Source organism: Microtus pennsylvanicus, chromosome 2, assembly GCF_037038515.1.
Source record: "Microtus pennsylvanicus isolate mMicPen1 chromosome 2, mMicPen1.hap1, whole genome shotgun sequence".
NCBI lineage: Eukaryota > Metazoa > Chordata > Mammalia > Rodentia > Cricetidae > Microtus > Microtus pennsylvanicus.
The window spans coordinates 11,140,377-11,164,213 of record NC_134580.1 but is presented as its reverse complement, the minus strand read 5'-3'; the positions used below and the strand labels follow the sequence as shown (position 1 = coordinate 11,164,213).

At 50.2% G+C, this 23,837-nt stretch overlaps 1 protein-coding gene across 1 annotated transcript; it reads left to right on the top strand.

Annotated features, from left to right (window-relative positions):
- Nucleotides 1–7,371: 7,371 nt before the first annotated feature.
- Cenpm (centromere protein M) lies at nucleotides 7,372–17,064 on the top strand. Its single transcript, XM_075960110.1, has 6 exons — nucleotides 7,372–7,498; nucleotides 7,879–7,958; nucleotides 8,658–8,750; nucleotides 10,791–10,870; nucleotides 11,896–11,987; nucleotides 16,468–17,064. The coding sequence occupies exons 1-6, from the start codon at nucleotides 7,442–7,444 to the stop codon at nucleotides 16,606–16,608; spliced, it is 543 nt and encodes a 180-aa protein (XP_075816225.1). The 5' UTR covers nucleotides 7,372–7,441; the 3' UTR covers nucleotides 16,609–17,064.
- Nucleotides 17,065–23,837: the final 6,773 nt, after the last annotated feature.

The following is a 23,837-nucleotide window of genomic DNA, read 5'->3' as shown; positions in this document are numbered from 1 at the left end:
ATTACAGATGGTTGTGAGACATTATGTGGTTGCAGGGAATTGAACTCAGAACCTCTGGAAGAGCAGTCAGTGCTCTTAACCACTGAGCCATCTCTCCAGCCCCCGCAGCAACTCTTATAAAGGAAAACATCTAATTGGGGCTGCCTTATGGTTTCAGAAGTTGGTCCATTATCACGGCGGCAGGAGAAGGAGCTGAGAATGCTACACCTGGATCCACAGGTAGCAGGAGAGACTGTGTACCACATTGGGCATAGCTTGAGCAAATGAGACCTCAAAGCCCGTCTCCATCGTGACACATTTCCTCCAACAAGGCCATACCTACTCCAACAAGACCTCACTTCCTAACAATGCCACTCCCTATGGGCCAAGCATTCAGACATGAGTCTTGGGGTGGGGGGCATACCTACTTAAACTAGCACAGCCACTAATTCTTTTAGTCATAGAAAAGCCCCATGGGAACCTCGTGTGTAACAGAGGTAAAGCCGGTGACTTCTATTAAAGGGTAAGATCTCTGGACCTCAACACTCAGATTCCCCCATCTGTCATAGGTATCCCACCAGGGCCTCACGGAAGTCAGTCTTCAGAAAAATGTTAGCGGGGCAATGATGGTGCACACTTTTTATCCCAGCAGAGGCAGGAGGATCTTTGTGAGTTTGAGGTCAGCCTGGTCTACAGAGTGAGTTCCAGCCAGGGCTACACAGAGAAATCTTGCCAAAAAAAAAAAAGAAAGAAAGAAGAAAGAAAGAAAGGAAGGAAGGAAGGAAGGAAGAAAGAAAGAAAGAAAGAAAGAAAGAAAGAAAGAAAGAAAGAAAGAAAGAAAGAAAGAAAAGGGCTGGAGAGATGGCTCAGAGGTTAAGAGCACTGGCTATTCTTCCAGAGGTCCTGAGTTCAATTCCCAGCAACCATATGGTGGCTCACAACCATCTGTAATGAGATCTGGCGCCCTCTTCTGGTGTGCAAGTTTACATGCAAATAGAACACTGCATACATAATAAATAAATCTAAAAAAAATAAAGAAATGGTGACTCAGATGTTGACTGTCTGTAAGTATTCATGAGATAAAACCCTTGAGGCCTGGGCCTAGCCTTCCTGTTAGTCCTGACCCTTCATCACAGTATAGAGCGCACATACAACTATCTTCTATGCCAATGCCCACATTGACAGGTTCCAACTCTCCGTTGGCCCCTCAGCCAGCAATCATATCTCTCCAATGGAGTGTGGTGTGTTTGGGTTCCCATGGGACATTTAATGCACGTTTATCTCATACCTTTGCTCGGCTCCCAGCTGCTCCCTGGTGACTGTCCATGTTGGCACTGCTGCTGTTTTTGCTGATGACCCCCTGAGACTGAATGCCCTCTGAGTGCCCTATGCCCAGCGCTGGCCTTGCTAAGGTGAGCACCTGTTGATTAACTCATCCCGGAACCCGCTGAAAAGCCCAGACCAAAAGCCAAAGTCTTTGCACGGCCTGCGACTGGAAGGGGACATCACCTGAGCCGCATCTCCTCCCCTCCTCACTTGCTCTGGCCCCAGGCCTCTGTGATCTCGGGTTCTCAGCAGGGCTCCCCACTGGGGTCTCTGCATTTCAAGGTTTTCTGCAGAAGCTTTTTATCCTCTATTGGTTCCTCCCTCTAGGAGACGGGAATGGGCCCCAGCATCTTCCTCGTGAGGCCTCCCTTGGTCCAAAGTAACTTCCTCTCATCCATCACCCCCTCGCCTGCTTTACTTTTTTCTTAATAGTTCCTGTTAATGTCTGATTTTCGGGGAGCCCCTTGAACTCTAGGCCGTTAGAATCAAAGCGCTGCCTGTGTGGGGAACAGCAGCTCCAGGAAGCCTTTGAGTTCCTTCTCTTTCTAAGTAGAACAAGTTCAGTGTACAGTAAGGATTTAGGTTGGTCAAGGAGGCTCCTCGGAAGTCATAACAAGCACAGGGTCTCTAATCTACATGGGAAGTAGAGAAAGACAAGCTCTCCTGGGAGCATGGGGATCATGGAGAGAGTAGAAAGGGAGGGAGGAGGAAAAGAGGGGAGCAGAGAAAAATATATAGCTCAGTAAAAAAAATTGGAAAAAATTTAAAAAAAGAGAAGAGGAAGTTAGAAAACGGATGGGCGGGTCAGGTCTGGGTAAAAGAGAAGGTGGAATCAGTGTTGGGGAATATTATCTAAACACATTGTATTCATGTATGAAATTACCAAAGAATAAATTTTTTAAAATTTAAAAATAAAAATTAAGTACGGTGTCACCCTTGTCGCCTCCCATCACAGGCCTGACATGTCTTGTGTATCTGTATTCCTAAACTTAGGCATCCAATCTGGTACTAATGAGAATGGATGGATGGAAGGATGGATGGATGATAGTTCCTTCATTCAACAAGTATTTATAAGCAACTACAATGCACCACTTACCACTTTTAGAATGTGTTGGACAGACAAGGTGACAAAGTCTCTGAGCTCATATACCTGGGGTTTTTGTTATTGTTGTTGTTGTTTGGGTTTCTTTGTTATTGTTGTTTATTTGTTTGGGGAGGGCTTTTTGTTTTGTTTTGGGGCTTTTTTTTTTTTTTTGGTTTTTTGAGCCTGTCCTGGAACTCGCTCTGTTGACCAGGCTGGCCTGGAACTCACAGAGATCCACCTGCCTCTGCCTCCCAAGTGCTGGGATTAAAGGCGTGCGCCACCACTGCCCAGCTGAGTTCCTATATCTTTAGTTGGACAGACAGAATAGACAAATAACTGTATTGTTAAGGAATCAATCTAGGGCTAGGTAAAGTGGTGAATACCCTTAATCCCAGTAGGGGAGGCAAAGGCAGGCAGATCTCTTTGAGTTCAAGGCCAACCTGGCTTACATAGAGAGTTCTAGGACAACGGGGGCCTTATTGTGAGACCCTGTCTTAAAAAAACAAAAGCAAAAACAATCTACAGGCTAGAGAGATGGCTCAGTGGTTTAGAACACTTGCTGATTTGCAAAAGATCCAGCTTCCATTCCCAACACCCACATGGCAGCTCCCAACTGGCTATAACTTCAGTTCCAAGGGAACCTGATGCCCTCTTCTGGCCTCCTCAGGTACTGCATACCTGTGGTGCACTTATAGGCAAAACACTCTTGCACATAAAATAAAAACATGAAGAAAAGAAAAAGGAGGAGGAAAAGGGGGAGGAGGGGAAGGAGGGGAAGGAGGAGGAGGAGGGGGAGGAGGAGAGGGAGGGAAAGGGGAGGGAGAGGGGAAGGAGGAGGAGGAGGAGAAGGAGGAAGAGGAGGAAAAGAAGAAGAAGAAGAAGAAGGAGGAGGAGGAGGAGGAGGAGGAGGAGGAGGAGGAGGAGGAGGAGGAGGAGGAGGAGGAGGAGGAGGAGGAGGAGGAAGAAGAAGAAGAAGAAGAAGAAGAAGAAGAAGAAGAAGAAGAAGAAGAAGAAGAAGAAGAAGAAAGCAAGCAATCTGTCAAATGCCCTGAACATTTCAGGATGCTTCTTTCTGGATAGGCCAAGAAACAAGATCCCAACAGCTTTGTGCCCAGGTCCTTGCTCAGGGTTTATCTGCAGAAATGAATCGGAAGGAATAAGGTCATGCATGTTTCCTCCTGAGCAGAAGACAGACATGTTTACCAGCCAATATAAAGCCACCCACTAGACCAGGCAGTGTTGACACATGCCTTTAAATCTGACACTCAGGAGGCAGAGGCAGGTGGAGCTCTGTGAGTTTGAGGCCAGCCTGGTCTACAGTGAGTTCTAGGATAGGCAGACTGCACAGAGAAACCCTGTCTCAGGAAGAAAAAGAAAAGCTGCCTACTAGCTTCACAACATCCACAATGGCCCACTGTGGAGTTTAGGAGTTGTAAGAAACACTAGCTACTGCTTTTAACTTGATTTGATTTTAGAGACAGGGCCTCCTGTAGCCCAGGCTGACCTCAAAATCACTACATGATAGAGGATGATCTTGAACTTCTGATCCTCCTGCCCCCACCCTCCAGTGCTGGGATCGTAGGTGTGTGCCCCCACACCCTGCTTATTTCATTCTGGGGACCAGAGAAAGGCTTTGTGTCTATGAGGCAAGCACTCTGCCAAGAGAGCGACATCTCCAGCTCAGAGCGCTCCCATAAATTAAATAAAGCTACGCATCCTTTATCTCTTCCTGGAAGGGCTTGTCTTCGGGAACATCCAGGAATGAGCTGGATTATTAGTTTGTAAGTAGAACAGACTCTAGAGGCTGGGAAATTGGTGACAATGACATTGAGATGAGTGCCATGGAGAAAGCAGAACAGAACCAGGAAAGGACACTAGGAAGCATGTGGGAGAGGGCATTTCTTTAGGTAGAGTCATTAATAAAGCCTCTCTACTGTGAGTTCAAGGCCAGCCTGGTCTACAAAAGTGAGTTCAGGACAGCCAGAGACACACACTGTTTTGAAAGAAAAAAAGAAGAAAAAAAGAAAAGAAAGACCCCCACCCAGGAACTATTTAGGAGGAGGAAGATTTCCGGGAGTGGGAGGGAACCAAAATACTTACATATTTCATGATTACATATTTCATTATTACATATAACTAATACATGCTAATAAAATCATCTTTTAAAAATGGGCCAGCGGGGGCTGGAGAGATGGCTCAGCGGTAAGAGCACTGACTCTTCTTCCAGAGGTCCTGAGTTCAATCCCAGCAACCACAGGGTGGCTCACAGCCATCTATAAAGAGATCTGGTGTCCTCTTCTGGTATGCACGGAGGCAGAAGTTGTAGACATAATAAACAAATAATCTTTTAAAAAAAAGAAAAGAAAATGGGCCAGTGAGGTGGCCTCATGGGTAAAGGTGTTTGCTGGCTCTGACGATGGTGGAGGGAAAGAACCAAATACCAGAGGCTGTCCTCTGAGCACCACACACCATGGCACTCCTGCCCATATGTGCACACACGGTCAATAAGCAAAATGTAAAAAATAAATAAATGCAAAGGAAATCCTCCCTCTAACTGCCCATGGTCCCTCCTGCCTGTAATCCCAGTCCTTGGAGAGGCTGTGGCAGGAAGGACTGCCCAGAGGCGAAGGCCAGCAGGCATCTCAGAGTAAAAACCTGTCTCAAAAACAAAACAAAACAAAAGCCACACAAAAGAGTGAATCCCTGTGACAGGTTGAAATTGGAACAGAGGCATGAAGTAAGGGACAAGTTCTGACTGTTTGGGAGATTTCATCCAGAGGGACCAAGAGGAAGAAGGACAAGGTCCTGAACAAGGACAGCCAGGGGCTGCCGGGAGGGTGGGGCTGTTTACTGAAGGGCTAAGAGCTGCTGAAGTCAGGGAAGTTGTCAGGAGTCAGGATGCCTGTGGATCATGCCAGGAGTTTGCAGCACGCTGAGATGGGATTCAGGGGCTGGTTGGGATCAAGAAAGTTGCATCTTCTGATTTCTGTCTCAAAAGGACCCAGATGCTATGTGGAGAACCTTAGAGCAGGGAGCAGGTGAGATGGTCCAGGTGACAGATGACAACGGCAGTCCTAATACTGCAGTGGTGGGATGTAGAGCAGAGCCAGGTGTGGTGGCGCAGCGTTTAATCCCAGCACTTGGGAGGCAGAAACAGGTGGATCTCTGTGAGTTTGAGGCCAACCTGGTCTACAGAGCAAGTTCAAGGACAGCCAGGGCTACACAGAGAAATCCTGTCTTAAAAAAAAATAAAACAACAACGGAAGGGTATTGCTAGATTACTTTCTGTTGTTTGGGGGTATCAAAGTCTTTGGGGCAAGCTTGATTTTCACCATTTGGGTGTAATGGGGGTTGTAGGCCTCTAGGGCTGATTATCTTGTTATAATCAGGGTAGGGGCTGAAAATCCTGTAACAAGTGATTAAATGTCTGATGGGAAATCTTTTGAGTCTGCTGTTGAAGAAGTCTAGACAAGAAGTTTATGAGACAGGGTGCAATTAGTGGAACTAGGAAGAAGAGGTGAAGAGGAGTTAAGAATGGCAATATGTGGGCTGGGGATATAGTTCAGTGGCAAACGCTTGCTTAGCATGCAAGAGATCCTGGGTCCTAATACAGTAAGACTCTAAAAAGAGAAAACCATTCTAGCCCAGCGGTGGTGGCTCACGCCTTTAATCCCAGCACTCAGGAAACAGAGGCAGACAGATCTCTGTGAGTTCAAGGCCAACCTGGTCCACAGAATGAGTTCCAGAACAGCCAGGACTACACAGAGAAATTCTATCTTGAAAAACAAAACAAAAGAAAAGGCAAATTCCAATTCCATACTGGACAGTCAATAACCCACTGGCCAGAAGCATTAAGCTGATTCTTATGATTTTGGAGATCTGTCTGGAGTTGTCAGATTTTTGTCTTTTATTATACCTGACTGGTTGACATAGAAGCAACATTCCTCCTAGAGGAAGAGGCAAAGGCCACCTTTTCTCCGCTGTTAGGTTTAACCCTTGCCAATTTTCTTTAATGGTTTTCAAGTGCTTTGCATAGAAAGAAAATTTTTCTTAAAGCCACACCATGACCTCCTTGTCCTGCAGAGAGCAGGTAGAGTGCCCTATCACACTGTAGAACTATTTCAGCTAGTGAGTCTACCTGTTGATAGATTTGGGTCTATTTGGTTTTAATAGGTACATCCCTTTGTAGTCCCGTAAGCATTATAGGTAGCCATTTTGTCCCCTCTGCCAGGGGGTTTCCTTTTGACCTAACATTCCAGCCTTTTATAGAGGAGACATGCTCTCTTCTGTATCTACTTCCTGATGAAATTAGGACCCTCTTGTCAGGGCCCAGGGAGGCTGGAATGTTAGTCAGTGGCCAGGAGTGGACTCAGGCAATTGGGCATTCAACAGCAGCATCTGGTTCCCTGACCCAGCTGTAGAGACTGGGAGCAGTCACGTCATGTTTCGGCAAGACCAGGGCCCGAAGCCAATTGGAAGTTTATAGTCCACAGCTGATTCCTGGATGGCGTCTGTCAGTCAAGCGGAAATCTGCTGAGACAGAGACTAAAGAGAGAAGTTTAGGAACTTAAAGAAAAACCATACATTGGAACTTTCTGGTAATTGGGGGAAGGGAGGGTTCCCAAGACTAGAGGAGAGAGAAATCAGGAATAGGCAGGTAGGGAATAGGCTGTATCAGGAGAGATGGCTCAACCGTTCAGAGCACTGGCTGTTCTTCCGGAGGACCCAGGTTGGATTCGGAACACCCACGTGGCAGCTCATGACGGTCTGAAAACTCGTTTCAATTAAATTGAAAACTTCAAAAATATATATAATGAACTAAATATTTTTTTTAAAAGAGGAGGATGGTAGTGGCCGGAGTGATGGCTCAGCAGTTAAGAGTACGTACTGCTCCTGAGGGGCAGGCAGGGAGGCGGCGGTTTCTTTTAGAAGGCGGGCAGGCAGAGGCCCGCCCGGAAGTTCAAGCCCCGCCCAGCCCCGCCCACTGGAGGCGGGACTCCGGGAGGTTTGAAACCGCGGCGCGCTGAGCTGGGTGGCTCGGCTGCCGCTGAGATGTCGGTGCTGAGGCCGATGGACAAGCTGCCCGACCTGAACCGGGCAACCATCTTGGTAGGTACGGAAGGCGCCCTGGGCCGGCTTCCCGCAAGCCCGGGCCCTTGTGCTTCCTCAAGCCACAGCGCGCCCGTCCGGGGTGGGCGGGCTCACTACTCTGGACCAATAGGAGCGGCGGCTCGCGAAACTGAATAGCGCCTCCACCAATGGGCGCGCGGCTGGCTCTGCCGCATGCTTGAGTGGGCGTTTCAGTTAGAACATGGGTTTCCCGCGTTCGGTGGGAGAGGCCGAGCGGTTCCTTGGAGTGTCGCTTGCCCGGTTCCCCCTGGAGCCGCCTCTGGCTGGGTGTATACCCTCATGGGGGATTCAAAGCGCCGGGCCCTCCAGCGGAGCCGCCCTGCTTGGGTCTCCACCTGTCTGGTCCTCTCCTTTCGCAGCTGGTGGGCACGGAGGATGCGCTTCTGCAGCAGCTGGCAGAGTCCATGCTCAAAGACGGCTGTGCTTCCGAGCTGAGGGTGTAAGTTGCGTTGGTGCAGTCTGAACTCTGGGCTGGCCTGCGGGGAAGGGAAGGGAAGGGAGCCTTTGGGAGAGGACCCAACTCCTCCCAGATACCACCTGTCCTCCCTCGTCCTGCCCACCCTGGCGGAACTGACTTTTTACAAGTCTCTGCAAATGTTCATGACCCACACACAACGCCAAAAGCCCACTTACCCACTGGTCGTCAGCACCTAAAAACAAAGCAGAGGTTTGTGCCTTGGTTTCGCTTCCTTTTGCTGCGTAAGATACTCTGACGAAAGCAACTCAAGGGATAAGAGATGCTTGGCTCGCAGTGCCAGGTTCCAGCCCGTGGTGGCTGGAGAAGCTGGCGCTGCGGGAACTTGAAGCAGTGACATCATATCCACAGTCAAGAGGAAAGCATACTTGCAAGTACTTAGGTTGCTTTCTTCTTAGACAATCCGGTCCCCTTCCAGAAAATGGTGCCACCTGTAGTGGGCTCAACTACTTAGAATGTTACAGGCCGCACCTGACCATGTCTTGGGGGGAAATGACAACATTTTTAAAAATGTTATACTTTTGGTCTGGGAAGAACTGGTTGTGTCCCACGTCAGTGCTGGACTCCTGAGGCAGCTGCTTCCTCAGTAAAGGACGGTACCTGAGCAGTCGCTGTGAGGTGGCTACGCCTGTAGTTTTCAGTCCAGCCCTTCTTGTTTTTCAGCCACTTGGCCAACTCCCTCCCTTTGCCCTCTGACGTGAACCGGCCCCGAATTGACCTGATTGCGTTTGTGATTAACCTTCACAGCAAACACAGGTGAGAGCCAGGACAGGCCTCTGGAGGATCTGGCTTGGCCACTGAGGGAACGGTAACCACGTGATGGGAAGGCGGGACCCTGAGAGGCTGCCTGGGGTGAGGAGGGAGGGCTACAGGGTTTGAAAGAGGAACCAAGACCTATTCGTTAGCACCTCCACGCCTAGTGCCTAAGGGGACCAAAAGAGAGCTTTGTACCCCCTGCCGTTACAGTCGGTGGTGAGCTGCCCTGTGGGTTCTCGGAGCATCGTACCCCCTGCAGTTAGAGTCTGTGGTGAGCTGCCCTGTGGGTTCTGGCAAACTCAAGTCCTCTCAAAGAGTCAGGGCGCTTAACTTTGCACGCCTACACTTCATGCCCTGTTTCCTGTCTATCTTGTCTGTAGTGCTGTGAACCAGTGCTCCGCTGAGGTTTTTTACACTGGGGGTTGTTATGCCCAGATCATTTATAAACGGGGTGTGACCTGAGACCGGTCCCGACAGGGGGACGTGGGCGTGGGGAGGTTGGGAGTGGGCGGGGCTTGTCTCTTCAAGGAACAGGGTACCCAGCTGACAGTCCAAGCCAGCAGATTGCAACCGAGTCACCCCCAAACCAACTAGGAGAACGAGTCCTGTATGTAAAAGCAAAGGGCCTTTATTCCTACACAAGTTTGCAAACTCGAATTCTCCATGTGTCCAACGTATCGGAGAGCCCCGAGCTCAGCTGGGGTTGGTTTTTATAATAGCAGAGGTTGGGGTAAGGGATTGCTAAGGTTCAGGACCCCTGATTAGCTGACATTTGGCTAGGGGGTGTCCTGGTGACAAGCGATGGGTGTGTGCTGGCAGGTGATCCTATCTACAATGGTTGGAATATTAAGAATTTCCTTTGGACAGTCTGTTCCTAGCTGGTGTCAGTTTGTGGTCTTTCTTTGAACCAGGTATTGGGACCTCTGTGGAGCTTGTCAGGGCTGGGTTCTACAGGGGTTAAATTTCAGCACATGACCTGTTAGCGACTAAACCCTATCAAACCTACAGCAGTCAGGAGTTGATAGTATGCAGGACAGTATTTGAGAAAAACAGCAGGTGTTTGCAGAGAAAATTCCTAGAAGAATTACACCCCAAACTGTTGGCAGCAGTTTCCTCTGGAGAGTTGGCAGCCAAGAATCCTCAATGAAAAGGACTCTTAAAGTGTGTGCGTGTGTGGGTGTGTGTGTACACAATATTTACTGCCTGATTATTTTATAAGCAATTATAAGCATTCATCAATTTCTGTATAAGTAAAAGTAAATTTTCAAATGGTATGGGCTGGGCAGGTGGCTCAGTGGTTATGAAAGTTTGGTTTCCAGCACTCACAATAGGAGGTTCACAATCTATAACTTCAGCTCGGGGGATCCAATGCATCTGGCCTCCAGACACCAGCACTCCTGTACACCTAAATTCACGCAAGCACTGATCAACACATAGTTTAAAATAATAATAAAACCTTTGAAAAAATAAACAGACGGGAAAATCCCAACATTTGGGACGCGGAGACAGGAAGATCAGAAGTTCAAGGTCATCTTCAGGGCAGCCTGAACTATGTGAGATCTTGACTCAAAAGGGTAAGGTAGACAGCAAGATGGCTTAATCACCCGAGTTCAACGCCAGTTCTGACCCACGCAAGTACTTCACGGTACCTTCCATGGATGTGTGTGCGTGCACACACACAATGAATAAATATCAAAAAATAACCCAGGTTTTAGCTAGGCATAATATTGTATATCATGATCCCAGCACTCAGAATGCTGAGACAGGAGGATCAGGAGATAGACGCCAGCTTGAGCTACAATAATGGCATCCTATCTCAAAAAACAACATGGGGGGAAATGTTGAGACAGAGTTCTCTAAGTAGCCTCGAATGTCCTGGAACTCTAGATCAGGCTGGCTTCAAAGTTAGAGACTTTGCCTGCCTCTGTTTCCTGAGTGGTAGTATTAGAGGCATACCCAAGCAGGGCTCTGTTGTAAAATTCTGTCTTATGTTTTGTTTTGTTTTTTTTTTTTTTTTTCTTGCTTGGCCTTGTGTCCCAGCTTCCAGAAGGTAGAGGAATCTCTGAACCACGTGGACAGTCACTTCTTCCTGGGGAAAGTCTGCTTCCTCGCCACAGGGGGTAAGTGTGGGCCCCTTCCTGCTCACCTCTACCCCAGCTTAGAGCGTTAGAGTAATCACAGTTGTGGCCCCTTGCTATGGCGGCCTGCAGAGAGATTCTCCTTACCCACTTGCTGTCTGAGGAGGTCCAAAGAGGACTTGGGATCTTCTAGAGCTGGAGTTACAGTTACAGATGATTGTGAGCCACCGTGGGTGCTGGGAATTGAACCCAGGTCGTCTGGAAGAGCAGTCATCTCCGACCTCCATTTTAGAATGTACTTTGAGACAGGGTCTCACTGTGTAGCTCTGACTGTCCTGGAACTCACTATGTAGATGAGTCTGGCCTCAAACTCACAGAGATGCCCCTGCCTCCTAAGTGCTGGGATTAAAGGCTAAAGATGTGCAGTACCATGCCGGGCACAGCTGACCTTCTAACTCGATCCAGGTAGCTAATTATGCCCTTACTTGGAATTCCTTGCTGACTCCTCTGGCTTTCAGAGTGAAATTCAAATCCTCTGAAAATACAAAGTAAACTGGAAGTGGCACAGACCTATAATCTCAACATGCTGGATGCTGCTAACACACGAGGGTCAGGAATTTGAGGACAGCACACAGGGGATTACTGAAAGTCCAAGGCCAGCTGACAGCCTGGTGAGATCAAGCCTCAAGGATTTTGCAGTTGGCCTCTGTGTCTAGCCTAACTCCCTTTCCTCTCATCCTTTGGGTCAGCTGCAGTTCTCTGAACAAAGCCCTGCTGATCCTGAGACGAGGCAGTCTTACTGGTAATCATGGCTCCCACAGCGCACCACTCTGGTTTCTCATCCCAGAGGTCTTTGAGTGGGCACTGCCTCAGATTTACGCCTGAGAGGACTGGCCATAAGGTTAAGTGACTTGCCCCGGGCACTATAGCTCCACAGTGGAGAGCAGAGGTTCACAGTCCTGCTTTACATTTTGAGACAGGGACTCACTGTGTAGCTCAGGAGGTGGAGACAGAGGCAGGTGGGTCTCTGGCAGATGTAGCCTGCAATGTGCCTGGCTTCTTTGCAGCTGGACGGGAGAGCCACTGCAGCGTTCACCGGAGCACTGTCGTAAAGCTGGCCCACACCTACCGAAGCCCCTTGCTCTTCTGTGACTTAGAGGTGAGAGCCCTGTCTTTGTGGTCAGTATTATACTTCAGTACAAGGAAAGGGCAGTGAAAACACATTGGGAATGCTTACTGAAGGGTCAGCAGGTAAGTCGTGTGTGTGTGTGTGTGTGTTTGAAAGTCCCTGTTAATATTGCCCTCTCCTGCTAGGGTATAAGTACTTATGAAGTGTCATGTCTAATTGACCTCGTGCCTGTTATTCTGGCTGTTAAGAGTACCTGATGTCATCTACCCTCCATGGACTACAGTCTGTGGTGTCACAGGGCTTTTGTAGGTGTGCTCCCCAGGTGAGCCCTGTCTAGCCATAACAAAGCAGGTATACGTTTTCTCTCTCTTTGGTTTTTCAAGGTAGGGTTTCTCTGTAGATTTGGAGCCTGTCTTGGAACTCAACTCTGTAAACCAGGCTGGCCTCGAACTCACAAGAGATCTGCCTGTCTCTGCTACCCAAGTGCTAGGATTAAAAGCGTGTGCCACCACCACCTGGCTCTTTTTTTCTTTTTCTTTTTCATGATGTTTATTGGTGTTTTGCCATGTGTGTCGGGTCCCTTAGAACTAGAATTGTGGATAGTTGTGAGCTGCCGTGTGGGTGCTGGGAATTGAACCCAGGTCCTCTGGAAGAGCAGTCAGTGCTATACTGAGTCATCTTTCCAGCCCTGCTTTTTCTCCTTTTATTCTGTGTTTGCGCTGTATGCATATGTAGGGGGAGGGATCGTGTACCTGCGCATTCCCCGAAGCCAGAGAAGAGTGTCAGGTGTCCTTCTCTCACACTGCCGAGTTCCCTTGAGCAGGGTTTTTGCTGAATCTGGAACTAGACTGGTGGCTGTCAAGCCCCAGCAGTGTCCTGCCTCTGCCCACAGCACTAGAGTTACTGGCACCTGCAGCCGTGTACAGCTTTTGACATGGCTGCTGGGATCAGAGCGCATGCTTGTTGAGCATCACCCACCACGCCAGCTCTGGAGCCCCAGAAGTGCATTTGCATTGGCAGGTGTTGTTCAGCAGGAGTTAGTGTACGCTCCCTGGGAGAATTACCAAACGTTCTCTGGACCCAGGCTGCCCCACCTACATACCCGGCCTGCTCAGGACAAAATCCAACACATCCTGTGGCCAGGGTTTTCTGTTATTTGGTCTGTGAACTGTGCCCGTGATAGCAGAATTCAGGTTATCTATAAATTTGGATGAGAAGTAGAACTTGTCTGCTCCCCACAGCATCATACAACCTTCTAGGTGGAGCTGAGCTCATGAGTTAGCCAAGAGTGTTAATGGGAATAGCTAAGTTACCAACAGACATAGTGTGTTGGAGCTGTAATGCTGGCTTATTAGTCAAGAGCTTTTGCTATTCTTGCAGAGGACCTGAGTTTGATTCTCAGCATCTACGTAGCAGCTTACAACTATCTATAACTTGGCCTTCTCGGGCACCAGGCACACACACATACATGCAGGCAGAACACCCATACACAGAGGTACTGATTTACATGTTAACAACTCATCACAACTGTGCTCTGGTTGCTAAACTGCCCCAAGACTGAAACATGGATCAGGGTATACATGCCATTCATTACACATCGGTCTTTCTTGTTAACAATTGTTTTCAGAAGTCTTGACTAGATCCAGGCTGTGCTCTCAGAGGTGACGACACCCTGTACCCTGGCACATCCGAAGTGTCTCATCCTCCAGGTTTTCCTCATAACAAACTCCTGAGAAAACACCCCAGAAAGAGTCACCTTGCTCAGTCACACAGTAAGGTAAAGCCAGCCGGTTAGTGTGCGGCTGTCCCCCCATTGAGGCCTGCTGACCATGTGGCTTTGCGTGAGTCGCCTTAGGTCTGTTTCTCCGTAGTTTTATGATCGCTTACTGAAGAATCATCTTTACCAGTCCGGCGGTGGTGGCGCACACCTTTAATCCCAGCACTCAGCAAACAGAGGCAGGTGGATCTCTGTGAGTTCTACAGAGTGAGTTCCAGAACAGGCTTCAAAGCTACAAAGAAACCCTGTCTTCGAAAATTGGGGGGGGGGGGGGGGGTGGAGAGGAACGGGACGACTTTTGTAACGCAGGTGCAGGTGGTGGTTGTGGTGCCTGCTAACCCTGTGACAGGTGCTCTTGCTGTTCTGCATGTGGCCATGTGGTGGCAGGCCACACCAGTTTTTGAGTTTTCACAGCCCTCGAGGCCTAGACTAGAACAGCAATGGGGTTCAGCGGGTGAAGGCACTGCTCTCAGCCTGAGTTCTGTCCCTGGGCCCCACAGGTAAGGAGAGAATGCAAATTGACCTCTGACCTTCATGCGTGGGTGTACACATACACACATTCTCTCTCTAAATGTGGTTTTGAAGGAAAGTCACGGGCCAGCTGTGGAGAGGAAAGCAAAAGCTGCAGTCTCGTCTTCAGCTGGCAGCAAGGCCACAGATACCTGCCCAGAACATGTGCCTTGGGGGGCCCACGTGTCTGGGTTGTCCTTTTCAGAGCATACCTACTGTCTTAACAAGTTGGAACCTCAACATATTTGGATGCCTTTGTGTGACGGAGAGTTGCTAGCTCTCTTTTAGACTGGGAAACACACTTGGACGATACTTCTCAACCTCTGTGGGTCGAGACCCCTTTGGGGGTCACATATCTGATATCCTGCATATCAGATATTTACGTTAAGATTCCTAACAGTGTCAAAATTAGAGTTATGAAGTAGCAACAAAATAATGTTATGGGTGGGGTCACTGCAGCATGAGGGCTGTATTAAAGGATCGCAGCACTAGGGGGCTTGGGCAGCGCTAGGAGGGGTGCGACTCGCCCAGTGGCACTGTCTACCTCAGGGCCTGTGCTAGTGCTTGGGGACACAAAGCAAACACCGCCCTGTCTTTTCAGACATTAGTGAGGTGCTTGGCAGCCCGGCAGAGCGTGTCTTTCCGTGGGCGTGGGCCGTCATAACTGCGATCAGAATGGTGTTGGGGGTGTCTCCATGTGGAGCTTGAATGGCAAGAGACATCTGTGGCGCTCAGACTAGAGCAGCGGTAGATTGGAGATAGAGACCTTCGAGGAGGGGGATTCAAAATACCTCTCGCATATACAGTGTGCCCAGCACCATTGCTGGCATTGGAGACATCGCACAGAACAAAATGGTGAAGTTTATATAGAGACCCTGCCTGTGTGCTAGTCAGGAGCACACACAGGCCACTCTGCTTGTTTGTTTGCTGTGTTAAAAAGAATGGCTGGAGCCGGGCGGTGTTTCTGCACACCGTTAGTTCCAGCACTACAGAGGCAGAGGCAGGTGGATCTCTGTGAGTTTGAGGCCAGCCTGGTTTACAGAGAAAGTTCTAGGACAGCCAAGGCTACACAGAGAAACCCTGTCTGGAGAGAGAGAGAGAGACAGAGACAGAGACAGAGAGAGACAGAGACAGAGAGAGAATATGACTGGGGTGTGAGGGATGGGAGCTTGGGGTGTAGCTGTGTGGGTACTGAAGGGGAGAACACTGGGCGGGCAGAGCAGTGGGAAGTGCCAGTAGTGATGGGATCATCAAGTCAGTAAAGGCTGTGCCTTTTCCTCCAGATACAGCTGGGGTTGCTGGAAGCTTGCGGTCTGGGAGGTGCGGGGGGGATGTGTCTCTGCTCTGACTCTGTGAGTGGGGCAGAAATGAGGACAGAGTTCAGAGATTTTTTTGGAAGGATTGAGTGGCCTGGGTTCAGTGATGTCCAGGAAGAGTGACATGGGATGGTCCATAGTCCTTGCTGTTTCCTGGACAGTCAACAGAATGTGCTAGTGGCCAGATGTGAGGTGACAGGAAGACGAGTCGGACACCTGAGGCTTCCGGCATGGCCGGTAGGATGGTCCTGCCTCTAGAGATGAGCACAGTTGTGGGAGCAGTCAGTGACCGGCCAACAGTGCCCGAGGCCACTTGTTGGAGCATTTGCTGTTCGCAAGGCAAATGCTTGTAAGCACTTCTTACTTGCCCAGAACTCACTCTGTCAGGACAGCTGCACAACCCACGGCTTCCCTGGACCCAATAAAGGACACGTGGGTATGAGTCACACACTCTTATCTGTGTCGAGGGCCACTCTGTCCATCCTCCCTATTGTCCCTGTGTCTTCCTGGGGTGCCTGGGACTAGCCACGGTTGAGGTCCCAGCTCTGCAGTCACGCCTCTGTGACCCTGGACTGTATTTGACCTTATCAGGTTTTTTGTTTGTTTGCTTGGTTGATTTGTCAAGACAGGGTTTCTCTATGTAACCCTGGCCATCCTGGAACTCGCTCTGTAGACCAGGCTGGCCTCAAACTCAAGAGATCTGCCTGCCTCTGCGTCCTGAGTGCTGGGATTAAAGGTGTGTGCCACCACCACCAACCAGTCTTGTCAATCCCCTATTTCTTCTTGATCGGGACTCACAGTCTCTGGGTGTCTCTAGGTTTTAAAAGCTACCCGGTTGGGTATGGCACAATCATGGGGTACCCCTGCATCTCACCCCCTCACTGCTGTTCTTTGCCCTTCCCTGAAGGTGGAGAGCTTTCGAGCCACCATGGCCCAGCGCCTGGTACGCATGCTGCAGATCTGTGCTGGCCACGTGCCCGGTGTCTCAGCGCTGAACCTGCTGTCTTTGCTGAGGAGCTCGGACAGCCCCCATCCAAAGGAGTCGTGAGCGCTGCTGCCATCCCGCGTTTGACTCTAGCTCCGTAAGCAATCACTGTTGGTGAAGACCAGTCAGGGCCTGGCAGGCCCGGGAGGCAGCCTGCTCACTGCAGGGCTGAGTGAGCTCTGCTCCACCCAGCAGTGCAGTGCTGGGCAGGAATGGGGAAGGGAGCCCCGTGGTTGGAATCCCATGCCTCCCAACTCACCCCACAGAGGCCCCTTATCTTCACCTGTCTGGTGGGCTGCATCCACTGAAGGTTTCTTTGGAATAAAGAGCCATGACTTAAAAAAAAAAAAAACCTGAAAATCTGTCTCATCCACCATTTGACTTTGTAAATGAGGAAACTGACTCAGTGCAATTAAGGGGAGAGCGTGGCTTCCAGGATCCCAGAGAAGTGTCACGTGCTGGCCCTGCTTCTTATAACCCGGCCGTTGCTCCTGGGAACTGTTTCCTGGTGTAAATGGTATGGTTGGTTCTCATGTCATGTTGAGGGGATTAAATGACATGGTAGGTGGCATGCTGCCTGCGACTGCGTTACTCCTGCAGCTTGCCTGTTTGTCTGGCAGATCGGCATGCCCTGTACAGCAGCAACAAGGCATTCAGCAGTCATGTAAAACCAGACCGAGCTGGTTCTTAAAGCTGTCTTATAGCAGGCAGACGTGACACCAGCAAGGTCAGTGTGAGAAGCAAGAGGCCCATGCACACTCCACTTCAGATGCAAGGGAAGTTTGCACAAGAGCCAGGTTGGACTGGGGAAGTTCTGTTAGCCAAGATTCCCAGTGCTACAGGAGTGGGCTTAGCTCATGGGGGTGTTGGGGGAGGTCTGTTTAGCACAGAAGGCTTCCATCAATAGTGGCAGGGACAGCCTCTGCTTGGATGTCACAGGGCCTGTAGCTACCTTCAGAATAGCCCAAAGGCCTGCCCCTAGAATGAAGAGTTAGACATACTTCTCTGTTTTTTTTTGTTATTGTTGGGTTTTTTGTGCCTTGGGCTTTTGTTTGTTTTTGAGACAGGGTTTCTGTGTGTGTAGTAAACTCACTCTGTAGAAGAGGCTGGCCTTGAACTCAGATCACCTGCCTCTGCCTCCCCAGTGCTGGAATTAAATGTGGGAACCACCCGACCTAGCTAGATGTAGATTTCTGACTTGATGGCCCCTGGGTCCCAGTGGGGGGGGGGGATTAGCTCTGTAGAACCCTATGAGGCCACGCGTGTCATGTGACGCTTGCAGAACCCTTCACGCTTCCCTTCACAGCGTTCTGCTCACAGGGCAGCAGCTCCTGTGGACCTCCCAGCATGCCTCAGGGTTGCTGGTTCCCTGTGTCAGGGTTCCTGAGACAGACTTCACTGAAGGCGTGCCCGTAATCATAGCCAATGGATGGCAGGCCTGCCTGCATTGTCCCCGGTTCTGTGTGACTCAACAAAAGCGTGGCACCTCCCCTGGGAGGGCCTGAGAAAGCAGCAGTCTTCAGGGCGTTGTTCCCAGACCCTTTAGTGCCCTGACCCCGAGTGGGGTGGGAGAGTGAGGCACCTGAACCAGAGGAAGGCAGCACAGGGACGCCTCCTGTTTGTGTCCCCTGCTTCGCCCTCACCCTCGCCTAGGCGCACGATGTGCACATGTCTCCCTCAGGTCTCTGTGCCACTTTTTCTTTGCCACCTGGTGCCATTTAACAAGAGAAGTGGCGTCACATTCTCCAGTGAGAGCCTGGGAGCCTTCCAAGTGCCGGGGGAGCTTGAGGCTGTCACTGCTGCCAGATCCCTGCCAAGCTTGGCAGGGACCCTGGGACTAGAGGCGCCTCTCTGGGGTTTGGGCTGGCCTGCCCCTGCTGCACAGCAGGGCTGAGTGACACTTTAATGGCAGTCAGGTGCCCTCGCTTACCTTACCGAAGCCAGCAGGGAGCGGCTGCTCCTGGCAGTGGGTCTGACTGAGGGCATGGGGACCAGGCTTGGTGCTGAGGTGGAATACTTGGGCAACTCAAAGGCTCGGTTGAATCTGGAAGCTGTCAGATGCTTGCGACCTGAATCAGGACTAAGATCCTCAGGGAGAGCTTGCTTTGCATCACAGGTTACCTGGTATGGGCGGTTCTTATACCCCTCCTGGAAGCTCAGTTCTCTGCAGGAGGGCGCTGACCCGAGTGTGGCAGAAGTCCCATGGTACCTCTCGTCCCTGCCTAAGTAGTGGTAGCCGGCCATTCCTATAGAGGAAAGGAAACTGCAGAATGGCACCGAGGATCCTCCACCCAGCTGGGTGTGGCTCACTTTTGTAGCCAGCAGAGGTGGGAAGAGCAGTGTTTTTTCGGGCCAGCCTGGGCTACAACGTAAGACCAGTCCATGCAAGGGGGAAGCAGATGGGGTGGTCTGTGGGGTAAAAGCGTTTGCCGTGTGAGCTTGACTTCCATGTAAAAGCAGGAGAGTGCACATTATAACTTATCCTCTGTCCTCACACACATGCGATATTCCTATGTTTTATAAGGGGTGGGGTGTGGTTCAGTAGGTAGTGTTTGCCTATCCTCCCTGAAGCCACAGGTCAGTCCGTAGCACCACGTGCAGGCACAACGGTTCAAACCAAGTTCAAAGTCATCTTTAGCTACACAGTACATTTGAGGTCAGCCTGGGCTACGCTAGACCCCATCTAAAACAAACCAGGGCCAGCAAGGCAGGATGGCTCAGCTGGGGAGATTTGCTGCCAACCCTGATGACCTGAATTTCATCTCCAGAACTTAGTCCTGCAAGTTGTCCCTTGACCTCCATGTGTGTGTGTGTATACCTCCCCAATGTCATTTATAAAAATAAAGCAAAACAAAACACTTCACCCTGCCCCCAAGAACAGAGGCCTGGGCTGCGTGGCCACGGAGGAAGTAGTGAAGTGGGAAAGGACCAGGCCCGAGAGTCTCACCACCGGGTCCTGTGACGTGGGTCAGCTTGCTTTCCTGTTCTGAGCCCCACAGCTCTGCCCCTTGGGGTTCTCGTGGCTGGAAACAAAAGCTTGGTCCTCGGCGGCCCTGCCCCTTCCTCCGCAGGTATGTGTGTGCCTGCAGGTGCCCGGCACATGCTATGTTTGCCGGCGTGGAGGTGGGCATCTTCCAGATGGCGTCCTCGGTCATTCTCCACACTATTTCCGAGTCAGTGTCTCTCACAGAACCTGAAGTAAATTTTAAAGACGAGCATACCCCTCGTTCCCTGGTACCCTCCTTGAGGGTTTTCTCCAAGCCCTTCTCATTCTTCACCTACTAGACTGGTTCCTTGCTGGAGTTTGGCTCTGGCTGCCTGTCGCTGCTCCTGAACTTGGTGGAGCCTGGTAAGGAGTCAGCACTTGCTGGATGGTGAGACAGCCCTGTGTAGGGCTGGCAGGAGGCCCGGAGCCGCTCCCATTCTTCCTCCACCTCATGGCCTCACTGTCCCAGGCACAACTGCCCGCTGGCCTCCGGACAGGACTTTACTCCTGCAGCCAAGAATCTGAAGATCAGTGGTTTCTTATCTCACACTGAAGGCCCTGGGCCACACCAAGGCCATTTTTTTTCCTCAAGACAGGGTTTCTCTGTAGCTTTGGAGCCTATCCTGGAACTAGCTCTTGTAGACCAGGCTGGCCTCGAACTCACAGAGATCTGCCTGCCTCTGCCTCCCGAGTGCTGGGATTAAAGTCACACCGCTGCCTGGCGCCAAGGCCATTCTTAAAGAATGGCAGAGCAGGAGCCCTGTCGTGACAGTGTGCAAGTGTGTGCACAGTGGGTGTGTAAGGAGAGGGCTGGGCTGTAGCCTGGGCTGTGAAGTGAGTGGTGGGCACACACAGCTTCGAGGGAGGGCGTGGCCTGTCGTTGATAGGCTCGGATTCCCAGGAGAGAGGATAGGGACCACCCTGACCACTTTTCTGCCTGCGACCCCGGTTTCTCAGGCCTGCAGACTCTGCTGATCCCCCCCATTCCCACCCCTCTTCAGTGAACAGAAAACCTGACATTGTCCTTTGTCCCCACTGCAGGGAACTTTCCAACAGTGTCTCAAGGGGTGAGGGGGCAAGGGAGCCTCTACTTTGAGACAGACACTGAGAAAATGGGGTGGAGCTGAGAGGGTGGACATGAAGTTCCCGAGCCAACTCAGGGTGACTGGGAAGGCCCCAAGATAATCCATGTTATGACTCATGTTTCGAAAGAACAAAAAAAAAAAAAAAAAAAACACCTTTGCCTGTGTGGACCTGAGGCTGTGAGCGCAGTGTTCAGAACAAGGGGACTGAGACTGGGTACCCTGGCCAGATTACAGCTAAAACTAACACTGGTGTTTGAGAATATCCCAGGTCTCAGAACAGTTTCACATCCAGTTGGGGGGGGGCTGAGCCTCTTTGTCCCCAGGGGCCGCCTCCCCCACCCCCATCACACTGGGCTTGCCCCATAGATACAGTGGGCTTACTTCCCTGATCATCTCTGAAGCATGAAGAACTTGGGCCATACTTCACACTCAGGTGGGTGCAGACTCCATCCTGGCCTTCATTCCTGCTGGTTCATCCTCAGAGAGCCTCCTTCCTCCGTCTTCACCTCGTGCTGTTTGGGGAAATTTTCAGAGCAAGAATTCCTCACCACACTCCACCCCCAAATGAATCACCTTTTTTATTTTTTTTTAAGAGCAGTTGGGCACGGTGTCAGGAACTTTAATCCTGCCCTCAGGAGGAGCAGAGAAGCAGGCAGATCTCTCAGAGGCATCTGATGTGGGCCTGGTGGTCTACTCAACCCTAGGAGTTCAAGGTCATCCTTAGCTACACAGTGAGTTTGAAGCCAGCATTTAGCAAATGAAAAGGTTGGGATCAGTAAGACAAAAACTTGGAGTTTCAGCCACAAAGTCCCTCATTTTATAGTCAAGAATATATCCATACACACACACACACAGAGGCTGGCACGGGGTGCTTGCTTCGTGAACCTGACTCCTGAGACATCCTCCGACATCACTGTGGCATGTGTGTGCCTCCACTCATGCCTTGTGGTGGTTTGAAAAAAAATGACTCCCAGAAGGAGTGACACCATTAGGAGGTGTGGCCTTTTTGGAGGAAGAATGTCACTGGGATGGGCTTTGAGGCCTCATATGCTCAAGCCACTCCCAGTGTCTCAGACTACTTCCTGTTGCCTGTGGAACAAGATGTAGCTCCTTGTCCACTCTCAGCTCGTCCTCCAGCACTGTGTCTGCATGTATGCTGTCATGCCCTGCCCTAATGATAGTAGACTGAACCCCTGAAAGGGTGAGCCACCCCATGAAATGTTTACCTTTATAAGAGCTGCTGTGGTTATGGTGTCTCTTCATAGTGATAGAAACCCTGACTTAAGACATCATACACACAACTAATAAAATCAAAAAAAATGGGGATTTCTTTTAGTCTTGTGTAAACCAGTCTTGCCTTGAACCCCTGATCCTCCTGCCCCACCCTACCTCCTGCCTCACTTAGCCCTAGGGGAAAATAAAAATGCATTCAAGTCATAACAGATTGCTTAAAGTAAAAATTGTTTTTTGTTGTTTAAGGGTTAGGAGGTTGGGCTGATGAGATATGTCTTTAGGCCCAGCTACTCAGGAGGCAGAAGCAGGAAACCTCCTTGAGCCCTGAAGTTTGAGGTCAGCCTGGGCAACATGGCAAGATCCTGTTTGTCATAAACAGATTTATAAATAACAAAATTAAAAAAAAAACCTGAAAAGCAAAAATCTGTTAAAAAGGAAAATGTGTAAACACTACAGTGAATTTAGAAACTAATTTCTTGATCATCTCATAGCCAAGAATGACACAGAAGAGCTTCTTGCTTGAGAAGGTGGCACTGGGGGTGTGCTAGCCCAGAGAAGTCCCAGAAGCCCACCACCACCTCTGCAGCTGTCCTCTGCTGCTTCCCAGGTTAGCTAGAAACATTACACAGAAGGAATTGAGAAGTTAGTGACCTCGGGGCTGGAGAGGTGGCTCAGGGGTTAAGAGCACTTGTTCTAGAGGGAGAGGACCTGGGTTCAGTTCCCAGCACCCATGTGATGGCTCATATCTGCCTGTAACTCTTAAGCCCTTTGCTGGCCTCTTGAGGGTTCTTGCACACACATAGTGCACAGACATACACTTAGATACACACACCTAAAATAAGTATTAAGTAGTAAACACCAGGCAGTGGTGATGCACTCCTTTAATCCCATCCCAGCACCTGGGAGGCAGAAGCGTGTGAATCTCTTGAGTTCGAGGTCAGCCTGGTCTACAGAGTTAGTTTCAGGTCAGCCAGGGCTGCTAGGAGAAACCTGTATCACAAATAAAAATAAATAAATGAGTTAGTAGCTATGAAAAAACAATGTTAAAGTGTAGCCTAACATTCCCTGTGTCACTGAGCTTGCTCTCTTCCTCTTGGTCTAGCTCTCCATTTGCTGGGCCTCGTGTAGCCTAGAATGGACTCCTCAGATCTACTATGAAGCTCAAGCATAGCCTTGAACTGAGCCTCTTTTGCCTCCGACTCCCTAGTGCTACGCTGAGATTACAAGGGTATTCCATTATGTGTATCCCATTATGCCCAATATCTGCCATTCGGGGTGGAACCCAGAGCTGCTTCGTGCATGCCAGGCAACCATTCTACAGCTCAGTTACGTCATTAGTCCCCAAATCTCTCCTCTTAACCATGAAATTGTTCAAGCGGAGATTCAAGGACTACCACAGCCTCCACCCCCGCCCCCACAGAGGCACAAGTGAAAATATCTGGCTGAGGTCAGACACCTGTACACGCCACAGACGTGAATCCCACAGGCCTTTTGCTGTCGCTGGCTTAGTCTCGCTCCTGTCTCAGTGGGGCCCATAGGAAGTGTCCAATAAACATTTGTGTCAAATGAGTAATTTTGCTTCTGTCTTCCAGACTTCAAGCGTCCCTCTCTGAAGTGAAGGGCTTTGTCATTGTGACCGGGAGTTACAGGCCTCTTGCTTCAAACCCTGAGGTGACCCCGTCTCCTGCAGGAGCAGAGCAGCTGGCCATCGATCCTCTTCCTGTCGTGAAGTAGCATCTCCTTGCAGGCTGGCTTCCTTGGTGTAGCCCATAGGACATTTCCCAACCCAGGCCCTACTGGCTGCCCTCTCTCCCAGGACTGGATTCCTGGCCATGGGTTCCCATGAGCCCCAGCTCTTCAGCTCCAGTGTTTGACCCAGTAGCTAAGATGCCTGGTGCATAGGCAGGACTCCATGGCCTTGACAATGATGAGTCCTGTAGAGGGGGTGCGGGCAGAGGATTACAACCAAGCCTTCTGGTCTTAACCTT

Bases quoted from the DNA above. Each gene is read 5' to 3' on its own strand.
- Cenpm (XM_075960110.1), top strand. From the start codon at position 7,442: ATGTCGGTGCTGAGGCCGATGGACAAGCTGCCCGACCTGAACCGGGCA. The intron at 8,751-10,790 runs GTGAGAGCCAGG...CTTGTGTCCCAG, and splicing joins AACCTTCACAGCAAACACAG to CTTCCAGAAGGTAGAGGAAT. The intron at 11,988-16,467 runs GTGAGAGCCCTG...CCTTCCCTGAAG, and splicing joins TGCTCTTCTGTGACTTAGAG to GTGGAGAGCTTTCGAGCCAC.